This window comes from Crinia signifera, chromosome 2 (assembly GCF_055691185.1).
Source record: "Crinia signifera chromosome 2, ASM5569118v1, whole genome shotgun sequence".
NCBI classification, from domain to species: domain Eukaryota; kingdom Metazoa; phylum Chordata; class Amphibia; order Anura; family Myobatrachidae; genus Crinia; species Crinia signifera.
This window is the reverse complement of record NC_139218.1, coordinates 285,219,521-285,243,643: the sequence shown is the minus strand read 5'-3', so window position 1 is coordinate 285,243,643 and position 24,123 is coordinate 285,219,521. Positions and strand designations below refer to the sequence as shown.

The 24,123-nt window shown below is 41.1% G+C and overlaps 1 protein-coding gene across 1 annotated transcript in view; it reads left to right on the top strand.

The window, feature by feature from the left end:
* The first annotated feature begins 336 nt into the window (after nucleotides 1-336).
* HS6ST3 (heparan sulfate 6-O-sulfotransferase 3) overlaps nucleotides 337-24,123 on the top strand; it is a 504,274-nt gene continuing 480,487 nt past the window's right edge. The window contains exon 1 of the mRNA XM_083168783.1: nucleotides 337-1,558. Coding sequence (XP_083024909.1) covers nucleotides 927-1,558 — 632 coding nt within the window. The 5' untranslated portion in view covers nucleotides 337-926. The remainder of the gene's footprint in view (nucleotides 1,559-24,123) is intronic.

Genomic DNA, 24,123 nt, shown 5'->3' with positions numbered 1-24,123 from the left:
TATAATATGCATGACTTTGTGGTGAGAGGCATAACATGCTCTTTCTCATATACAGTACACAATACGAGCATCTCCTGTGTACTACACGCAGCTTCTCTAATACAGGCAAGTATTTTCTTTGCTGTATTTTCCTTTACACAGCAATACAATCTGCACAGTGTAATGATTGCTATAAAAAAACTTTATTAAATGATATCTTAAAGGGTTTCTGTTATTTCCTTTTAGTGCACTGTACATTCCAAGCTGCTGCAGTTGCACACACAAAAAAAAAAAAAGCACAAAGAAATCCTACTCTGAGTGCTTAGTGCTGCAGTAGCTCGCCTGCTTCTGTGAGCGTGGATGAGAAAGGTGATTATTCCGGAGACAGCTTCTACTCGCATTGGCTCTCACTCATCCCACTGACTGATTGGGTTCCATCACTCATCAGTGCATATCTCATTGGCTTATCTCCGGCGTCTGCATTGTAGGAGTCTATCTGCTCCCTGTTTACATTTTCTATTGGTCGGAAATGCCCTGTGGTTTATTCTCAGTAGAAATCAGTGATTGGGTGTGAGGATCGAGACATCAGTCTGTTATTGGCTTTCTGCGAATTAAAAATTCTAGCATCAAACCCCATCCCGTTAAGAGGAAGGCGTGAGAACTGACTTGCAGCTGTGTGTGCAAGCAATGAGAGGAGACAGCTGAGGGATAGATGTGGCAGCGGTGACAGGTGCATCATATGGCACCTTCACGTGTCCCCTCACTTGGAACTTCCCTACCGCATTGAACTTACAGTGCTCCTATTGCAGTGCCTGCTCTCTCCTAGAGCGATTCATTCATTCAGTGGCACGCAGCTTTGGGTGCAGCATACCCCCACTAGATATCGTTGCTATGAAGAAGCAAGTTATCATACTGCGATCGAAAGACAAGCTCACTTATGAGACTTGATGTCAGACCAAAGACTTAAGGTGCAGTCAATCTTCTTTATGAGCGTTCAGGATAAGAGCCTTGTTGGAATCATGGATGACAGAGCCAACAAGTTGATTTTGGCTCCAGTGTTAGCTGTACTCTTTGTGATGATTGTCTACCAGTACATATGTCCAACCGGGACAAGCTCATGGCATTTCCGGACAGGGGACTCCGCCAGAGGGTTAGTGCAGTCCTCAGAGCCCCCAGCCATTGCAGAGGCTCAGTGGCAGAGCGAGGAGGATGAGGGTGACATCCCAGAGGACAGTATTCCTGCCAAATTCCAGCCGACCTTCAACTTCATGGCCAAAGACCTTTACAGATTCGTGGATTTTAATATCAAGGGGGATGATGTGATAGTGTTCCTCCACATACAAAAAACTGGAGGCACTACTTTTGGGAGACACTTGGTCAGGAATATCCAGCTGGAGCAGCCCTGTGATTGTAAGCCAGGCCAGAAGAAGTGCACCTGTCACCGTCCTGGAAGGAAGGAGACCTGGTTATTTTCTCGCTTCTCTACTGGCTGGAGTTGCGGATTGCATGCAGACTGGACTGAGCTCACCAACTGCGTACCAGCTATCATGGAGAAGAAGGACAGTCAAAAAAGTCACAGGTCAGTGCACTGCCCCTGCACTTATTGTCCGCAATACTGTGCAAATCTTCACCCTATAGTATCAATTTACTGCAGTTGGTAGACAGATCGGTATAGTCATAATGGTCCAGTTATAATCCACATTATGTGTTCAAGATTGGTGCAACGTACAGTAGTATGAGTAGTATATGGCTATAGAGATTGAAATGTACGGTTTACGTCGGTCTATGTAAAATGAGCATACGTTAAGTATTTGCTGTTATGGAACATAACTCTTGTAATCCAATCTAATTGCTTCTAATAAGTAATTTTAATGTATGTAATTTTTTTTGTAAAGTTGTGTCTATTTCGCGTTATGGTCTTCAGACTTCAGCACCATGGACAGCAGCGCTGTTGTAGAAGTATGATTAGAGGTATGCGCACTACAGTACCATGGATAGCAGCGCGGTTGTAGAAGTATGATTAGAGGTATGCACACTACAGCACCATGGACAGCTGCGCTGTTGTAGAAGCATGATTAGAGGTATGCACACTACAGCACCATGGACAGCTGCGCTGTTGTAGAGGTATGAGTAGAGGTACTGTATGCACGCTACAGTATCATGGACAGCTGCGCTGTTGTAGAGGTATGAGTAGAGGTATGCCCACTACAGCACCAAGGAAAGCAGTGCTGTTTGTTTTACTGTATTAATAATATATTATTTTCAGTTTGCGCGTGTACTGTAGGTTTTCAGACTTCAGCACAATGGACTTCTCATTTCCTGGATCTGCAGCCTCTTGTACTGTAGTATAGTGCAATCTTTAGAGCAGTTAGGATATATATTTGAATGCGGAGTGCAGTGGATCTTATTATAAATATATTTTTATGTCGCTGGTCTTAATACAGTATGTACTACTGTCCAGACCCTGAATTACTCAAAGCAGCATATTCTTCAGAAAGTAAGACTCAAATTGACAAAAGTTTGAAAATGCTTCTTTCATGCATTGAAAAGATTATACACTGGTCAAGATACCTTAACAAACATAGGGGTAGATTTATTAAGCTTGGTGAAGTGATAAACCATCAGGTTTTTATCACCGGCCAATCAGCTCCTACCTGTCATTTTTCCAACCAAGCCTGTAAATACACAGTTAGGAGATGATTGGACAGTGATAAAAAACAGACACTTTATCACTTCACCGAGCTTAATAAATCTGCCCCATATACTTATAATCTTATGTAAAGAGACAGGAGGTGCACAATAGTGTAGTAGGTTATTTGATAGTTTGAAAGTTTTACTTCAAAAAGAATATAAACACTCACAAACAGATTGTGTGTTAAAAGAATAACACAAACAGCGCTTAATAACAAATGATTAAAAGTGACATATCACAGCTCCAAAACTCTGCACAGCTCCAGCATCTGACTTCTGGGTTTGACGTCAGCACGTACGCCTCGTCTGTCCCGTTCACTCCACTCTGCCCAGACTTGCCAGAGCTGTGTGGCGTTTTGGAGCTGGTGATATGCCACTTTTACTCATAAGCGCTGTTTGTATTATTCTTTTAACAGACAATCTGTTTGTGAGTGTTTTTATTCTATTTGAAGTAAAATTTTAAAACTATCAAAAAACCTACTACACTACTTTGCTCCTCCTATCTCTTTACATTGTTTGCAGAACTGGGCAGGTGGAAGAGCCCACAAAAGCGGAGTGCTGCACATAATCAGTGTACATTACTTCTGTCTCCAGAGCCATTATTTGGAATAAGCACCTTTATTGCACACTTCAGAACCATGTTATAATCTTATATTCATGTTGTTTGCAGAGTTTTCTTGTTTATTGAACTTAGGACCATATTCTGGTCCGCACACAATGCTGCGAAATTCACTGGCTGCCACCCGCCCCCCTCGCACCCGATCCCCCAGCATGGCTGGGAATGGATGATTTGCATAATCATCCATTCACAGCCTTGGGTGCGGGGGAGAAATTACTCAATGGTCGGCGACCATTGTATGATTCCTCCAGCGTTCGAAGATCTGAGACACCTCTATGGTGTCTCTGATCTGTGAGCGCCCAGTGTGGGAAGCAGATGGGCAGCTGAAATCTGCTGATGTCAGCCCCGTGTCATCCTGTGAAATGTGAATGCAAGGGGGACCGAATAAACCAGAATAACCCCCTTAATGCATGCGCAATGAAGTTACATACTGCCAATGTAACTTAATGATGTTTAAGAAGTTTTATTCTTTGTATATCACATTCACTCATTATTGAAAAGTATGCTGTGACATATATTTGGGGATATATAGCACTGTATATAGCACTGCCGAGATAAAATGGAGAGAGGTAACTTACTTATTAGCTTTTAACTTTTATTTCCCATGTTGTGCTATAAAAAAGACAGAAGCACGTTGTACTTTATCTCTTTTAAATTTTCCTTACTCAAAAGCTTGCTACAGTATATGTACACCATTTTGAAGATTTTGCAGTAGCATAACCATGTGTACTGTATATATATTTGGTAGCACCAGCTGTGTTTGCAGTTTCTTTTTTAACTTTTTATGACACATGGACTAAAAACAGATGGTTATCACAATGACTGTAGTGCCAAAATCTCATTAAGTCTTTTTGTAGTTAGATGCTTATTGCACCCATTGTTGCTTTTCTTTATGGTTTTTTTCCAGTTGTCTATGGTATAAATTGATGCATTTTATTATTTACTCTGCAGAATATTTGAGTCTATTGGAAATTGTTAGCAACAGCAAATATTAAAAATGTATTCATAGCATAAATATGCTTTTTACTTTGTTATATTTTGTAATACATTATATAAAAGTAGTACGGTTAGTTTTTATGGTAAACTAAATATGTCCTTCTTGCTTACTATAACCTATTTTACAGAGCTGGTAATACAATAAATACTACATACAATGATAACATTGCCAATGTGAAATGGAATGAAGTGATATGAAGGTTTTCTTCTAATTACGGTTGATATGTAAGAACATAAAACTGGATAGTAGCCATTTTACCCCTTTTTCTCACATTAAATTAAAACTGAGTTGTTAAAGGGATCATTATTGAGCACTTTTATGTCTGTATGAAAAATGATATAAGATTTACAGTACAGTATGTAGCTGTGGTGGCAGATTGAGTAGTACACTAGTCAGTGTAGAGTTTCTACTGTAGTATGATAATGCTCTGTGTATGCCCAGAAAAGTGTCTATTTGCATATGTGCTCATGCAGAATTTAGCATCTCCTGTAGGTACAAATACTCATATACAGTAGGAGCCCATCTCATCTATCTTCCTTAGGCCATGGCTCACCATGGCTAACCTATTGTTCTCAGCTGCAATACAATACATAGAACAATAGAATAGGGGATTAGCAGAGTAATCCAATTACTCACTTAATCCTATTATAGAGATAGATGGCAGTGGCTCCCACTGTAGTATACAGAATATTATTTGTGGGATGTCAGTTGCAGGTACATACATTCTGATAATTCTGGTTCCCTTACTAATAAACTGCTTGTCTATAAATTGTTCACTGATACTGGTTGTTCAGTCTTGCACTTATTATTCTTTTGGTTGAGTATGTACACAAAACTTTATTTTTTCAACCCGCAATAAGAGATACGTTTTGTATGATGTGTCTTTTTTAGCTTAGTTGTCTATATGCATACCATATGGCTGCGTTTGTGGCTTTTTTTTATGAACAAACTACACTTTTTGTTGAAAAAATTGCGATTAACACTTTATCAGCCAAAAGTATGTACTGTAGATTGCTCATTCTAGCACTTTCCACCTTTCAAAACCCATGCCGTTCCTCTTTCGTTTTGATGTCTTTATCAGATTGTGGTCTAAAAAAACTTAATACAGACCAGACTGTACTAGAAGCACCAAAGCAGGTAGCGACACCCAAGGCAGGATATATGAACTGCACAGGTTTTTACGGCGCAGGGTGCAAGGATAAACACTAGGACCGGCATTCCCAACCACAGTCCTCAGGGCACACCAACAGTACAGATTTTAGTGATATCCAGGCTTGAGCACAGGTGACTTAATTAGTACCTGAGTGATTCTGATTAAACCATCTGTGCTGAAGCCTGGATATAACTAAAACCTGCACTGTAGGTGTGCCTTGAGGACTGTGGTTGGGAATGCCTGCACTAGGTAGTATTTAGAAAATTGTGAGGACAAAAGACAAGTTAATTTGTTCATTATACCTTCTGCCAAGAATACAAGAGGAACAATTTAGGCATTGAGCCCACCATTGCGGGTAAACATGAACAATATTTTTGGGGTACTTAATTGAATTCTACAGAAACAAAGACAGTCTGTACTTATTAATGTAATCGGAAATATACATTTCCAGATTGTCTACGTTAATTGGTTCTTACTTCTACTAATGGTCTGTGCGAAATTTGTCCTTACTGTAGGTATATGAGTGGATATTTTAAAATCTGCAAACTGTAATGTTGCATTGCATATAGGGAAAAGTCATTTAGTTACTTACATTTGCAAAAACCAAGCTGAATATTATTTTCAGAGTATGTTATTTTATAATTAAATAAAGTTTTCCTATAAATCATGGTGAATATTGTAACATCATAGTTACTAACAGAAGAAAAAAACTTATTGTGTTGAATAAAAACTATGACATATCTTCAGGTGACAGCATCTGTATACAATGCACATTATTTTCTGTGTGTGACTATTCAACATGTGTATCATTTTATTTTATCCTATGAATATCAATATGTATGAATAACCAATTTATTTGTTCTATTAATCAGGTATCATTTCAATAATAGTGGAGCATTTTAAAACTTTATAGGGGAAATTTACTAAGATTGGAGTTCTATTTCACAGGGGATGTTGCAGAGGCGTAACTACTTTTTTTGCGCCCCCCCCGCCGGACATTTCGGGCGCCCCCCCGAAATATTATTCCCCTCCTTACCCGTTCCCATTGCCGCCGGCGCTTCTGCCTCTAACCCGACACGCAGATCTGTGTCGGGTGACGGGCGGTCCCCGGCTCCGGCTGCAGTGCTAATATAATAACAGACACTCAGAAAATGGCTGCCCCCATACAGCATTATGGGGGCAGCCATTTTCCGAGTGTCTGTTATTATATTAGCACTGCAGCCGGAGCCGGGGACCGCCCGTCACCCGACACAGATCTGCGTGTTGGGTTAGAGGCAGCGGCGCCGGCGGCAATGGGGTAAGGAGGGGGGAGGACAGGAGTCGGGAGCCGGGACCAGGCGGTAACTATAGTCCCGCAGACCCCCCAGGCGCCCGCACCTGCCTAGCGCCTCCCTGCCACCGCGGGGGCTGCGGGACTATAGTTACGCCAGTGGGATGTTGCTATTAGAATCGACTTCTTATATATTTAGCACCTTCTAGAAGATAATACTGTAGATAGTGTCTGATTGGTTGCCCATAGCAACATCCCATGTGAAATAGAACTCCCATCTTTGTAAATGTCCCCCTATGTATCACTGATTAACATCTATATCCTTTTATAATACAGGCAATATTCCTTTAATTTACATCTGCATTTGAATGCACACTAGGTCTAATTCAGATGCAGCCTCTAAGTGGCTATTGTATGCAAATCGGTCAATGTTGTCTTACTGCACATGCATCTGAGCCACAGTGCACATGCTCAGCAATTGAATTGCAATGGTGGTTGTTCCGCGGAATTAGTCAAGTGAGTGACAGGAAGACAGCATTTGGTGGTGGTAATGGGGAATGATCAGATAAATCCAGGTGTTTAATGGCCGCATACACAGCATTTTCTGGGCGTGCATATATTAGTAGTTGTGATCTTATTTGCTTTTAGAGAGTTATATGCATCCAGGGAAACCATCTTAGCAGGGACTTCAGTCCCAGGCCCAGACAGAAAGGGGGCCCAGGACGGGAGTTTATAAAGTATAAAATGTCATAAACAAAGTTAATATTTCCATTGAAGCAATGTAGAGGTGGAGTAGTGCAGCCAATGCTGCAGACACAGGACTCACCAGGCATTCCAGGTGTTCGAGAAAGGGAAGAGGACCCCATCTATTTTGTCAGTCCTGGGCCCCACAATTTCTGATGGCATTCCTGTGTACCTTATACAACTATTATAGCTTAAAGTTTATTTGTACAATCTTACATTATTACATTATGTGCCTGCTTACATTTTCGCTAATTACTTTCAAAATAAACTTTTATACATAATAAATGCTATAAAACACAAGTGTTGTAATATTTCTCAAAACCCTCCAGCAATAATAGCTATGTATTTGATAGTTGATAACAGCTGTTTCGGAGTCCCTCTGACTCCTTTTACAGGATTGTCGGCTGAATACGCTGTCTATCCATGCGGCAATCAAAATGGTGTGGAGTGCCACATATTGCCGCATGGATAGACAGCGCATTCAGCCAACCATCCTGTAAAAGGAGTCAAAGGGACTCTGAAACGGCATAGCCGTCAGAAGCATGGCTGCACTGCAACCTTAAATGGTCTACACTTTGAAATCACTGGCGCACCTGTATGTCTGGAATATCCTTGTATTTTTTACAAACAGTAACACTATTCGTAGATGTATAACATGTATCACTTTTTTGTTACATGTATCAGTATGTGGCCTTGAGCATATATTTTCTTCTGGAGAATCTCTTGCTACCTCTTTCTCTCAATAAAATATCATTTGTATTTATAAGGATGCAGCTAAAATGTTGACATTTACAGTGACTGACAGCAGAGGGTTTGGGTTAGGCTGCAGGTTGGGAAGTTAGGATTAGGCTGAGAAAGTAGAGGTTAGGAATAGTCTATGGAAGGGGAGGGGAGGATAGTGTAGGGTAGGTATTAAGGAGAAGGTTAGTTGTTAGGATTATGTTATTGCACTGCTTAATCTTCCAAAAGTCATCATGAAATGACCACTTGACCTTTAGACATCTCTGGACCTTCCAGACCTACTAGACAAGGGTTAGTAAACACTAGACCGCCTAGGACATTCTAATTGTGTAAAAAAAAAGTCATCAGTGTTGACATGATGAATATTGACCTATTCAAAGCTGATTCGTGAGCATGCCGGATGTTGACTTTATGAATACAATAACATTTTCATGTCAACATGAAAAATGATTACAAATTATACCACACCCATTATATATATGTACCATACATAACAAGATGTGTCTTGATAAATAGCAATTATATAAAAAGAACAAAGGAAAGTTTAATCTCATGGTGGCATTACTTACAATACTAGCATATCAGTAATTTACATTGCATATACTGTACATTATCTCATCAAAACTAGAAATATTTCTCACTAGACAGAATCATTAGTAATACATTTTTGTTGTAAGCTGTTGACATAAGTGCCATAAAATTCTGTCTGAGTCAATTAGTCCTCAAGAACACATACTGTACTCGCATCAATTTACAGATATACTTTGAAATAAAAATAGAAACCACTACTTTTTAAAATTGCTTTCATTATAATGTGTTAAATAAGAGCTGTGCACATTACATTCCTTCCTAGCAATTGAATAAAAAATGAAACCACATATTGTAAACTACCTATTACAGTTTTTCATTTACAGCTTGGAACATAGAAATGCAACTTAATGCAACATTTGACCAATAAAAACAGGTTTGACTGTTAGTATAGTTTGATTGTTGTGAACTAGAACCACGACATACGGTATTACCAGCCTAATAGCCAGTCACTTCCATAATTGCATAGAAGCCCTAGTGCCAAAGGCTGTATCTTTCGTTTTGAACAGCAGGAAGTTGTTAAATAAGGGCATCCTGAGGAATTGCAGATTTGTATATGAGGCTACTTTATTAGGTACACCTGACCTCGCAAGCTCTGTGGACTTCTGTTAAATGCTAGGTAGTAAATACATGTACAGTATCGTAAAAAATGTGAAACAAATACTAGCAACTTGGAAACATTAACCAGGTCTACTGTATAATAAATGTAAAGATTAGCTCCTGTAATTCAATGGATGCATCTTTAAGGTCCATGTTTACCTTGCCTCTACTGCATTGAACATACGGTACATTTCCAAAGTGCAAAAAGACACCAATATAAGATATGTTTTTATTAACAGTTTCTTATATACATCAGTCCCTGCCCCAGGGGAGCTTACAATCTATATTCCCTAAGATATGTACACACACACATATATACATTCTAGGGTTAATTTGTTGGGAGCCAATTAGCCTACCAGTATATTTTTGGGTTGTGGGAGGAAACCGGAGTACCTGGAGGAAACCCACACAAACATGGGGAGAATATACAAACTCTGCACAGTAAGGGCCATGGTGGGAATGGAACCCATGACCCCAGTGCTGTGAGGCAGTAATATGCTCAATTCCGAATATAGTGATAAGTTACCATATGTGCATGTGCATTGGACACACTCTATGCATGCGGCCTGCCTATATCTCAGTGTATTTCAGATCCTCAATGTCTTAGTACAATAAAACATGGGCCATTCAAACACCTTGCACAATTGATGCTAGGTCCTCAATATTAACAACAAAGAAAATTAAGCATGCAATATTAGTTGTGATATCTTTCTTCAATGAAAAAGACAATTTAAGGCTGGTGTAACCGAATCATTGTTTAAATTAATAACATTTCAATATATAGCATAGAGCACACAGGGCCTAATTCAGATATGTATGCAAATCCCACAGCCACTGTGTCTTCACATGCAGCAACTGTACAAACATATGCTAATGTTACAGGAAGTATCTTTTATAAACAGATACCTCCTGCTGGCTTGTCTGATCTGATGCTGCTTTGAGGTTACTCAGGATGACAAAGGAATTCACACTGTTTAAACCAGAGAAGCTGCGTCCAATGAAACAGCCACTGGGGGAAATTTACTAAAATGGGAATAAGACTTCACATGTGATGTTGCTATGGGCACCCAATCAGAATCTACTTCTTATTTATTTTGCACCCTCTAGAAGATAGTAGACAGGATCTGATTGGATGTCCATTGCAACACCACATGTGCAGTCTTATCCCCATCTTACTAAATTTCCCCCACTGGCTTTAACAATCCAAGAAAATTATAATGACAAGCCCCCAGTTTCTGGAGCACTGACCCTTGACTCCCATTTTTCATCTCCCAATGGCATCTATGACACTGCAAGGTAACTTTCAGAACTAGATCTACAGATGTGCAGGTATCACACCACTGCAGATGTACATAAACCATCGGGTTTCCACACATCTCTGATTTAGGACCATAGTTGGCAGGATTATAACTATCCTAGTAGAATTTGTTTTATTATACATTTATTTCCCCTTAAAAAATCCCCTTAAAAATGAACAATGTACTGTAATATTTCTACAGACTATGAATGGCTTAGTAGTACAGTATAGCAAGAGTTGCATATTTTGCTCATTTCTCATTTACTTTTACGACATAGTTTTACATTCACCACCAAGCCTTTTCCATTTAACTAGAATTATAATATATTTTATGTACTTTATTTTTTAATTTCTTGGCTTGTTTTGGTCTTTGAACAATAGATAAATGATATGCACAAGTTTCACTCATCCCTGGTTCTCAGTGACCCCCTACCCACTTGTTCAAAAGCACAAGTCTATTAACTACTTATTGGTATGCGTTAAATTATTCAAATGTGGTCTAATATATTGTATCTGAGGTTCTGTGAAGAGACCTGTAAAACAAGCCCCATTACTGAGCCAGAGGAGCAGCGTAGTCAAAAATATATATTCCAATTACTCCCGTATGCCTGGAACCTGTTTTTCTTTAGTTTGTAAGAAAATATGTGCTTTGAAAACTAATGAAGCAACCAATTCTATACTGTAATTGCTGTGAAGCAGATGATTTGAAGCTCCATTAGTTGTCTTAACTTATATCAAGGTTCAGTGATATACTTTATTTGTTCTGCTAATGATGCAATTTGTTTTCATATTTTTGAGCAATGAATGCAACTTATACGTCTATTAAGAGAAGAAAATTGCATGCTAAATTTGCATTCCGCATTAAACTTTTCAAAATAGTAAGATAAACTTTTTTTTTCTTTCTTAGAACAATATACAGTCAAGTTTTCCATAATCAATTATTTTATTGAATGTGAGAACAACATAGTAGTAGGGTTAGATATGAGAATAGTTTTATGGTGCTGCGCTCCATTAATGAAAATTCTACAGGCTGTTTTAAAAATAAATTGTTGTTCTTTATTTGTAAGTAATAGAAATGGGTATACGGCAATAAACCTTTTCAATACAAACGCCTGACGCTAAGGACAGGAATATTGTATTCCTTCAAGGTTTTTACAATTGCTCGTGGTGAATAAACATGCGACACATGCACTATGTACCTGGACCATGTGTGCTAGTTTACAAGGCAAGTAAATGGTACATGACAAAAAAATGTAGAAAAAGAACAAAACATAATGATACTGAACAAAGAGAAAATGAAAAAAAATGAAAAAAATGAGAATGAAAAAAATGCAGAAAAAATCAACACAAGTGTGTCGTCAGTTATCTGTCCAATAAATTGGACGGTGTGTACACAGTTGTCGCAATATTTTGCAATAATTGCAGTAAATTTAGGGTTCCTTGGTAAGAAAAAATGTGTTTAAACTTAGTCTGTGCTTTAAAACAATGTCAAGCGGCGTCCCGCTATTTGTACTCCTCCTGTCAGTTAGTTACCGGTTGCTGCTGGTACCTTAGGGTTGGTGTTCGTGTTCGGTCGCGGTTTTTCTCGTTGGGAGGAGGCTTGGGATCACAGGGTCCTGGACTTGGGTGCTGCGCCCGTCTACTACGTGGCACCGGCAGGTCCGTGCGTTACACGGCTGACCGGGCTGCAGTGATTCAGACGCTACTCCCTGTCTGGAGATGGAGCGGCTCACCGTTTCTGGATGGAGATCCTTCACGGTGACCGCTCGGTCTCCTGTACAAGACCCTGTATGACTTGCCTGGCTCCCCCTCCTTCAGATACTCACCACTGCCGGTACACTTGGTTTCCTTCAGTCTCGCTCAGGTCTCCGCTGCGTGGCGGTGTGTGCACCCACCGGCCGCTTCGACGTGGGATCCTTCCAGATGTTGCTAGCTTGGTTACTAGCAGGTATAGATTTGGTAGTAGTGTGTACCCTCCAACGCGTTTCGGCTTCTGCCTTCTTCTTCTAACGCACGGACCTGCCGGTGCCACGTAGTAGACGGGCGCAGCACCCAAGTCCAGGACCCTGTGATCCCAAGCCACCTCCCAACGAGAAAAACCGCGACCGAACACGAACACCAACCTACAGGTACCAGCAGTAACCGGTAACTAACTGACAGGAGGAGTACAAATAGCGGGACGCCGCTTGACATTGTTCTAAAGCACAGACTAAGTTTAAACACATTTTTTCTTACCAAGGAACCCTAAATTTACTGCAATTATTGCAAAATATTGCGACAACTGTGTACACACCGTCCAATTTATTGGACAGATAACTGACGACACACTTGTGTTGATTTTTTCTGCATTTTTTTCATTCTCATTTTTTTCATTTTTTTCATTTTCTCTTTGTTCAGTATCATTATGTTTTGTTCTTTTTCTACATTTTTTTGTCATGTACCATTTACTTGCCTTGTAAACTAGCACACATGGTCCAGGTACATAGTGCATGTGTCGCATGTTTATTCACCACGAGCAATTGTAAAAACCTTGAAGGAATACAATATTCCTGTCCTTAGCGTCAGGCGTTTGTATTGAAAAGGTTTATTGCCGTATACCCATTTCTATTACTTACAAATAAAGAACAACAATTTATTTTTAAAACAGCCTGTAGAATTTTCATTAATGGAGCGCAGCACCATAAAACTATTCTCATATCTTGCCCATTTCTTAAACGGGATTAGTCACCCATTTAGGTGCAGCTGCTAGTTAAAGATTATCAAAAAGATAGATTCAGTGCGCAGGTACAAACCCCTCGTTCTCTATATAGTAGTAGGGTTCCCAGAATAACAGATACTGTACATACATCGCTTTAACGTTCAATAGAATTTTAGAGCAGTTTTTTCTTGCATCCCCTGAGCAGGTGAAATCTTAGGGGCGATTCAGGATCGATAGGTATTATCCGAATTAGTTCTCAGCATCCATGTTTGTGCATGAACATTTTTGCACATGTGCAAACGCCGGTACCGAACGGCTTTGTTGAGTTACACATTCGCCGAGCAGTTCGCTGCAGAGAGGGAAGGCTGGTGGTGGGCAGGGGGCGGCTGTAGGAGAATGCCCAACAAACTCTGCCTAGAGAGCTGTACTGAATTAGACCCTTAGGGAAAATACTGTGGTTTTTGTACGGTTAAAATATTGTGACTCACTGCAGACCCTCTGGGACACCCTCAATCCCTTATGATTAAATAGGCCTTTATCAGTTTTTAGCTTTATTTGAGCAATATTTTCATGGCAATTGTAGGGGCAATATTGTGCAAAATGCAGACTTATGGGTAAAAATGTGTAGGGCAGGTATATCGGGGTGTTGTATGGCTAGGGCATATATTTAAAAAAATACAGGTGGGTGATACTGTACAGGTATTTTTTATTTAAAATTGAACAGACTTCAGCTTACACGCATTTTCATGCACCCCAATTTTTTTTACAGAATTTATTTGCAGCAACACTTGCTGTTAGCCAATATTAATTTAAGTTTTGTAGGGTACTGGCTGATTTCTATTTTCTATTAATAGTCAGAAATTCCATGCCAATGCTTTTTCCAATTGCATTGGTCGAGAATAAGTGAAATGACTATAGAATAGGAATGTCAATTTAAGCGGCAGTAAAATTTTTGTCCCATGGCCGTAACTAGGCTGGTGCAGAGTCTGCCACAGAGCTGAAGTTTAGGGTTCAGTGTTGGCAAGTTATTTGTTTTAATTGCTTTCACTTGTAGTTTCCCTACTGCTTGAGGCCTGGATTCTCATGACTTCCCCTTTCTCCTTCCCCCACATCTTCAGTCGCTAATACCTATACAACATTCATAAACTTAAATTGAGAGCGATTTGTTATTCAGTCATACTGTCCTCTATTACATTTCAAGATGCTGGCAAACCCAGGATTAAAACCCATCATCTGTGGTATAAATATATGATCATAATTTTTGTGCAGGATCAAATAGCTCAATAGTAGGGTGTGTAACTGGAATGCAAAAGGTTATGAGTTGGAATCCTGGATATGGCAGTTAAATTAAATTTGTTATTTACTAAAGGGTGTTGTAACTGAATAAAACATGCATGCATATGGTTTACAGAGGATTTATGTCAAAATCCATTATTTTGCAGTGTTTTGTAAATGTGTGTGTATAATTCTGTATATGTGGGAAATGGCATCATAGCATAAGCTTTCTATGGGATCGGTGTTGCCATGCTCCTCCACGAGGACATGTATTTTATGATCTTATTGGAAAAATGTGTGTGTGTGTGTGTGTGTGTGTAGGATGGATTCTCTTTTTTGACACAGGGCACCAAAAAGTCTAGTTCTGGCTCTGATATGTGCCATAGTGTCAGTAAGAGAATCATTGTGAAAATGGTCAGCCTTTAACTTCAGGATTTTACCTGTTGCCTGTACTGTACAATAGGATTACTAGGTTTATAGAACCAACAGTAGTTTTCTTAGTAGAACCTACATGGCATGGTGAAGTTTCCTCTGCATCACAATGTAGAGTATCTACTGTAGTATTATTATTATTATTATTATTATTATTATTATTATCATCCTTTATTTATATGGCGCCACAAGGGTTCCACAGCGCCCAGTTACAGAGTACACAGAATCAAACAGGAAAAACAGTAACTTACAGTTGAAGACAATACAGGACAAATACAGGGTAAATGATAATAGGAACATCAGCTGAATACTGCAACATACTGTTCATTCAGTTACTGTAGAACTAGAATGTAGTAGGGGATCCGGACAACGTGTCTACAGCAAAAAAAGGGAGCCAACCATTAGGTCGACACCATTCGGTCGACAAACAAGAAGGTTGACATGCAAAAAAAAAACCAGACTTGATTGGTGCGCCACTAACTGCAGCTGGCACTGGGGTTGTCAACTCCCAAATAAATATGAGGCAAGGTAAAACAAAATGATTTACCAGTGCAGGCTGTGAAAGATAGTAATAGTAGAATGGTATCTTTTACAATAAAATTTTATTAATAATTAATTAGCTGTAATTAAGATTATGGAATTCCATATAAGAATAAAACATTTCAAATTTTTTGGACATTAACTACTCAAATAATTACTACTCATCACTGTGCATAAATTAAATTGTATAGGGCATATTACCATCCGGACATCAAAGTCAATAGTCTCCAGTTTAGCAGCAGATGAACACCAGGTGGCCACTAAAAACACTATTCTGAAATAGATTTTTGTGACTATGACAGAGACATCGGGCCTGATTCTGGTTCACTTGCAAAAGCAAATTCTCTCTCTAATGGACAAAACCATGTGCATTGCAGGTGGGGCAGATGTAACATGTGCAGAGAGAGTTAGATTTGGGTGAGTTATTTTGTTTCTGGACAGAGTAAATACTGGCTGTTTTATTTTTACAGATAGATATCAGTTTGAAGTACAAATCCCACCCAAATCTTACTCTCTGCACGTTACTTCTGCCCCCCTGCAGTGCACATAGGGCCTTATTCTAGTTCACTCTTAGAGGCATTTGCATCCTTCTTAGCTGGACAAAACCATGAGCACTGCAGATGGGACAGATGTAACATGTGCAGAGAGAATTCGATTTGGGTGGGGTTTTTCTTCAAAGTGAGATCTATATTGCAGTGTAAAAATAAAGCAGTCAGTATTTTTCCTGCACAGAAACAAAATAACTCACCAAATCTAATTATATCTGCACCTGTTACATCTGCCCCCCTGCAGTGCACATGGTTTTGTCCAGCTAAGAAGGATTTTGCCTCTAAGAGTGAACTAGAATAAGGCCCATAGTTTTGTCCATTAGAGAGAGTTTGCTTTTACAAGTGAACCAGAATCAGGCCCATCATGTATACTGTACATTTAAAGGGTCCATTGCTTGGTTGAATAGACTCTAAATCTAACTCTATTGGCAAAATGTTATAGCCTCCAAGTGCAATGCTGGATGTGGCCGAACTTGTGGCAATCATTTACAAGGAAAAACCATGCCTTGTAAATGATTGCCCATTTACAAAACCTCAACGTTCAGTGGCTGTGCAGGATGTTGCCCAAACTGGCAGGTTTTGTAAAGGGGCAATCATTTACAGGCTATTACATTTGGCCATATGTTTGGCATATTGTGCATTTTCAAAATGACTTCATATTAAGGTACGAATACTCTTCTTACTTGACTCTTTTCCTTTCTTAAATACATTATAATTTCCATTGAAAATCAAGCTCTGCGGTTAGGAGCCTGGTAATTTTCAATTTGTGAACTATCATTCTATTTACGCATTAAATTTTTATTGTAAAGTTTTTGTCCAAATAATAAAAGGGGATACAAAAGAAAGAAAAGGGAATGGGGGAACAGAAATACAGAACAGCACTTTGGCAAATCACATTTGTCTCACGTTACACTGTAAACCAGACATCGTATTACTATCAGAGTATGGTGGACTGAAACTACACACAACATCTATATCTATAAGCATTGGAGAGGTGCATAATCATGGAGAGCCAAGTATGGTTAAGTCAGGGGGGTTGCTGTAGATGGTGGTGTTACCCATCTTGTCATTATAAAGGGACCATCCCAGCCATTTCATGATCAACGAGTTTGGGGAGGAGGAATAAGCAGCTCCGGAAGTCTCAAACAGATAGTGGCTGTGGATTTTATTATGTATAGATTCTATAGGGGGGATTGTATTCGTTTTCCACATTTTGGCAATAATTGCCTTAGTGGCAATAAATACATGACCTGCTATGTATCTATCAGCAGCCGAAAAATAAGGTGGGAAAATATGAAGTAATGCTATAGCTGGGTCAGGGGGAATTGATTGATTTAAGATTGAGCTCAGCGTTTGAAATACCTCCTTCCATAGAGGCCGCAAAAGTGGGCAGGACCAGAAGATATGGAGAATGTCACCAACGTTCCCACAGTTTCTCCAGCATAAGTTAGACGTTGCTGGCCAGATCCTATGCAGCCTCTCTGGGGTGAAATAGGCTCTATGGATGAGTTTAAAAAACATTTCTGAGTGATTAATACAGCGAGAGATCCCAAAACAGGATTTAAATACGTTTTCCCAATCTCCATCATCTAAGGGTCTTTTCAGGTCTCTTTCCCATAAAGCTTGAGAGGTCAATTTTGGTTTATTTTTAGTGGTAAGTGAGTGTGAGTACCACAATGAAATGCCTCCTTTATGAGAGAGGGCGCTCGCCTTTATTTTAAGATAAGCAGGGAAGGATGTTTTTTTATTGGAAAACGGTATATGTGTTTGTAGCCAATTCCGTAGCTGTAAGTAGATAAAGAAATCCTGCTTAGGGATATTGAAATTAACCTGGATGGACTCGAAGGACATCAAGGTATCACCGGCATATAAATCTCCCACTGTCTTCACTCCTCGTGAGATCCATCTATCTAGTGGAATGTTGGAGATATATGACTTCAAGGCACCTAGTGACAGGAAGGGGGCTGGGAGGATTACTCCTTCTACAGAAGCCAACATTTTATGCCAGACGTCCATGGTTACTTTAATAGACTTGCAGAGGGCTGTATATTTCCGTGTTGAGGAACGAGGAAGCCAAAGGAGGTCTGAAATAGGCATAGGGTGGGAGTAAGTACTTTCAAGCGCTACCCATGGTTTGGGGTCTTTATCTGCGAACCAATCTCTAGTCTGGTTCAACATACATGAAGCGAAATAGCTTTCGATGTCTGGGTATGCCACTCCCCCATCTATCTTAGATCTACGCAGGATATTTTTAGCAATCTTAGGTTTAGCCCCCTTCCAGATGAATTTAGCAAGGATTTGGTTAAATTTGTTGAATAGATAGCTAGTGGGGGGTCTCGGGATAGATCTAAACAAATACATTAATTTTGGCAAGAGGACCATTTTTGCCGCCGCAATTCTCCCAAGCCAAGAGATATCATGCAGCATCCAGTCTCCAGTCAGCTCCGCAAAGGCTTTCAGTAGGGGATTATAATTACACTCTAAAATGTGTTTTTCAGGGGTCAAGTTGATTCCTAGATATCTCAATGAACGGGTCTGCCATGAATAATTGTAACGTCCTTTCAAGTCAGTCACTATTTCAGGTGGGAAACCCAAAGGGAGGGCCTCTGTTTTACTGGTGTTCAGTTTATAAAATGAGGCTTCTGAGTATTCCTGTAACACTTTGTGAAGAGCAGGGAGAGAGTTTACCGGATCCAGGATTAGCAATAGAATATCATCGGCGAAAAGGCTAATTTTGTGAGGCGTATTGCCAATTACTGGGCCCTTAATGTCTTCTACGCGCCTAATGCATTCCGCCAGAGGCTCAACTGCCAGTGCGAAAATTAATGGAGAAAGCGGGCAACCCTGCCGGGTGCCATTAGTTATTTGGAAGCCTGAAGAAGTGCATCCGTTATTAAACACTTTAGCAGAGGGGCAAGAGTAGAGAGCCAATATAGAGTCTAATATCCGCCCGGTGAAGCCAAATTTTTGTAGGACCATCTGCATAAACCCCCAGTGGAGTCTATCAAAGGCCTTCTCGGCATCTAACGATAAGACTAATAAGGGTTCCTTCTTTGATGAGCAGAATTCTATAACATCTAACACCCTGCGTGTATTGTCCGGGGCCTGCCTGTTTAACACAAAGCCAACTTGGTCATGATTAATAAGGTTGGGGAGAAGATGGTTTATACGATTAGCGACTAATTTTGCATAAAGTTTTATATCAGAGTTGAGAAGTGCGATAGGTCTATAATTTTGGACAGATGTCTGGGGCTTTCTTGGTTTGGGTATCGTGATGATTCGGGATTCCAACATTTCTGAGGGGAAGAGTTTGGTTTCAGAGGCCTCATTGAAGACCCTGAGAAGCACTGGTGATAGTTGGGACTTAAAAGTTTTATAGAAATTTGAAGGGAAGCCATCTGGTCCAGGGGCTTTGTCTATAGGAAGGGAGTCTATGCCCTTTTGGATTTCTTCCAATGACCAAGGAGCGTTTATGGAAAGACAGGATTCCGAGGACAATGCTGGGAGACTAATTCTGTCTAAAAAGCTCTTAATCTTCTCGAAAGAAGGTTGGGGAGTGGAAGGATCTTTACTTAGGTTATATAATTTAGAGTAGTACTCCGAGAAGATATTAGTAATCTCATTTGGGTCATATGTCTTCAAACCCTGAGCAGAGTATATCATGTGTATTTTTTGTTTAGCTCTCTTGCCCCTCAGCTTTCTTGCCAACAATCTACCTGCACGGTTACCCAGCTGATAAAATTTTTGGTTCAGTTTAGCTACGTTTCGATGAACAGTGGCTAAATAATGTCTATTTACTATGTCTCTTGCATCATTTAATCGCTTAAAAAGGGATTTGTCAGCTGGATTAGCCTTATGGGCAATTTCCAGCGATGCAAGTTCTGATTCTGCCTGCTCCAGGTTTTTTCTATAATCTTTTTTGAGTTTGGCAGCAATTTGGATCGCCGATCCACGAGTGACTGCCTTAAGAGCGCACCAATGATTGAATACTGAAGTGTCTTCAGGAGGATTCTCCTGCAGGTAGTGTTCTAATGATGACTGGATCGCCAGCCGAGCCTCTGGCTGAATCAGACTTTGACTACCAAGACGCCACGGGCCAGGTGCTGTCTTCCTGTTAGTTATTTCCCACTTTAGAAAAAGAGGAGAATGGTCAGACCACGTTCGGGGAAGTATTCTAACCCCATGAAAGGATTCAAGAGTCCATTTATCTGAAAATGCTAAATCGATTCTTGAATAGGTTCCATGGGCATGTGAATAGAATGTGTAATCTTTTACCGTTGGGTTTTTGACCCGCCAAATGTCAAATAGGTCATATTCTGCTAATAATTGACGAAAACTTTTAGAGCAATCACGGGGCCGACTGGAGGACCCTAACCGGGTACGTGTGCTGTCCATAGTGGGGTCAGGAATTAAATTAAAGTCTCCCAGAAGGAGCAAGGCCCCTTTAGTTCTTTGGTGAATTTTAGCACAGAGTCTTCTACAAAAGGCCAGTTGCTTAATGTTGGGGGCATAACAAGATACAATGGTCACCTCTCTGTTTTCAAGGGTGCCGGATAGTATTAGAAATCTTCCTTCTGGGTCAGAGTATTGGGACGAGAGGGAGAATGGGCAATGATGGGAAATTAAAATAGCAACCCCGGCTCTCTTATCCGGACCATTAGCCGTAAAGCAATGCGGGTATCTTTTATCATGGAATAGTGGGGGAGCGGAAGCTGGGAAGTGGGTTTCTTGGACAGCTGCAATATGGACCTTGTGTTTGTGGAAGAAGTTGAGAGCTAGCCTCCTTTTATTAGGGGAGTTAAGTCCATTGGCATTGATGGAGATAACATTAACCATTATCAGGTGGTATGTGGACTGCTAGAGGAGGTAGAGACAGACGATCACCTAAATATATCAGTATACAGTGGCCGTTCTGGTGAAAGGGTAGGGGGACAGAAAAACAAACTGAGGAGTGACGAAGGGGGAGAAAAAAAGGGAAAGAACTATAAGGACCCCCCAACGGGGGCGAGGTTGGACGCCAAGCCATGGCGACTCGAAGAGACAGCAGGGGGTAGTGGCAAACAGAGATAGCGAACTACAGCACCTGGATCTTAATCTAACCTGAAAGAATTAACAGTAATAAAAATTAACAGTATTAAAACAGTTAGACGTATGAAGCAACAGGGCATAGTCTCCCGAGGACCTCCGATATGAGGGCCCGGGAAGGCAAGCACCCATCGCAAGCACAACCTAATAATTAGGAGGAATATAACAATAAGAACAACTAACAGAATTACCTCGACCTGTCATAGAGGAAGGTATCTGCAACAGTGTAAACAATTCAATACGGAAGATAATTCTCGCCAGACTGCTAAGCTATTATTTTAAATCTCTATGGAAGAGCAAGTAGAATGTAGACATACATATCAATAATCTAGATTCCTGTGAATAGAAAACAAGCAGAATCTGGAGACTAAACGTAAAAAAAACCGTGTAAACTCTAGTATTTAATGTTGGTCAGACCCTGGCGCAGACCAGACCGGCTGGAGTCCACACCCAGGCTCTGGAGCTGAAGAGGAGCCTGCAGAGTTTATAGTGGATAGGAAATGTTTTCCTTCCTCGACTGTTGACAACACAACTGTGGATCCTCCTCTATTGATTAGTAATTTTGTAGGAAATCCCCATCTGTAAAGGATATTTTCCTTTCGTAGGGCGGCCGTGACAGGGTAGAAAGAGCGTCTTTTAGCTAAGGTGGCTTGGGAAAGGTCCCCGAAGAGCTGGAGCGAACCCAGAATTCTGGAGGATTCTTCGGACGGTCTGGCAGCTTTAAGAATCGCTTCCTTCACGTGGAAAAAATGGATCCGCATAAGAACATCACGGGGAGCGTCCACCGGGGCACCTCTGGCCCTTGGAAGCCTGTGAATTCTATCAATCAACAGGTCAGCGGAAGAGCTACTAGGCAGAAGTTGTTGGAATATGTTAATGGCAAAGTCATTCAAGCTACTATTGGAAACCGTCTCTGGGATACCGCGGATCTTGACGTTATTCCGTCTAGATCTGTCTTCCAAGTCTGAAATTTTTTCCCGAAGGGCAACAACTTCAGCCTGCAGATTGTCATGGGAAGATATTAGATCGTTATGAGAGGAGGCGAATTCACCCATTTTGGTCTCCATATGGTCGGTACGCTCACCGAGATCGTCAATTGATTTCTGACAATCTTGTAGGGTGGTTTTAAACTCCTCTGTAACATCTCTTTTGAATTGTGCCAAAAGGATTTTCATGGAGCCCACTGTGAGTGCTTGATTATCATCCAAAACGGCTACATTAGGGGCAGGAACATCCATCTGAGTTGGACCTGGCCTCGAGGAGCATGGGGTAATTTGATTGGACGCTTGTTCCCTTGTCTCGGCTCCTTTGTTGGGCCTAGCAGGTGAAGGCTTAAAGAAGGCCACTTGGGAGACTGGCTTGGGTGTTTTGCAGCGTTTGGAAGGCATATTGGGGAAATCACCTTAGCAAAAAGCTCTATGAATGGATGGGATTTGTAAGATAGAGGAGGTGTTGTTTAGTTAGACAGGAATTAGATCATGCTTCTTGGGTATCCAGGTGCTTATAGATCATTCTAGAGTGTAGTTTCACCTAGACATGGAGAATAGTTTAAGCTGGGCTATAGACAGAAGCCACTAGGTGGAGCAGTAGGCTCAGTAATGTCTATTGTATTGCTAGCAATGTGGCAAGTGCTGCTGTGCAGCTTATAGAAGCAGATTTCTCTATTCTCCTGTATTAGATACAGTCTGGAGGTAACTCAGGTTTAACACCGCAGAGGCCAGCTATTATACTTTTGATGGTGCGGCAAGAACCCTCTAGGTATAGGCATGTGTGGGTATTTACTCACTGTTAGGTGGAAGTCCTAGAGATGCCAGCACTATGCCATCTGAGGTGCCAGGGGGTCCAGGCAGGCCAAACTGTGTATAGTGCAGGGCACTCAGCAGGTGCCACAACCAATATGGCCGCCGCTTCTTTACTGTGGGTACTGGTCCCAGAGAGGAGAACAGCACAGGTATCTCCCACCTCTCTGTATTCCGCACAGTGGTCTGGGGGAGTAGTGGGGCAGCTGGGGTCACTGCCCGCCGTCCTCTGGTGGCGTCCGTCTCAAGGCCCGATTACCGGGTCCCACAAGATGGCCGCCGCGTGTAGGGCTCAGCGAGGGGGACAGCTGCGTCCCGGCGTCTCCCGGAGCTCCTGTGCCCCAGTCCCCCGATGTCTTTATGTGCAGGTGAGAGGGGGGTCGTGCGGGGAGCCTCCGGAGGTCCGGCGGTATCGGAGCACAGCCGCGCTCCGCCTCCCGGAGCACGGAGCTCAGTCACCAGGCTTCCCCCACAATCGAGGCCGCAGGATGAGGAGAGGTGAGGGCCGCAACCCGCAGGGAGGGATTGTTCCCCCCCCCGGCTCCGCAGCGCGACACACCAGCAGTCAGGGGGATCTCTTAGGACTGAGGGCTACGGGTGTTGACCTCCGGGGACCCCCGGGCGGTGATCAGCGTTATTGGAAGCGGGGATAGCGCCGGAGCTCAGTAAGGTGCGTCTGCCTCCATGTCCGTCCAGGCCACGCCCCCCCTGAACTATCATTCTATGTAAATGGATTAGCTGCTAGTATTTTATATTAATGATTACCTATAATAACTTGGCCAAGCCAATCTGATAGGATACCTTTTGGTTCATTTTGCAAATCTGTTTTGAAATTCTCTTTTACAATGTTATATGTTATATGTGTATAATAATGCTTCCATAAACTCCAAAATGATAGTATAAATATTATATCAATGACAATGTATATTAAATGTTAGTATATAAGAAGTCCCTGAGGCAGTGAGCACATACAGTACAACATTTGTATAGGTAATGGAACACCATGTTTTCTAATATCCTTACACACCCACTTGCTGTGCAGTTTACATGATTAGTAAACAAAAAGG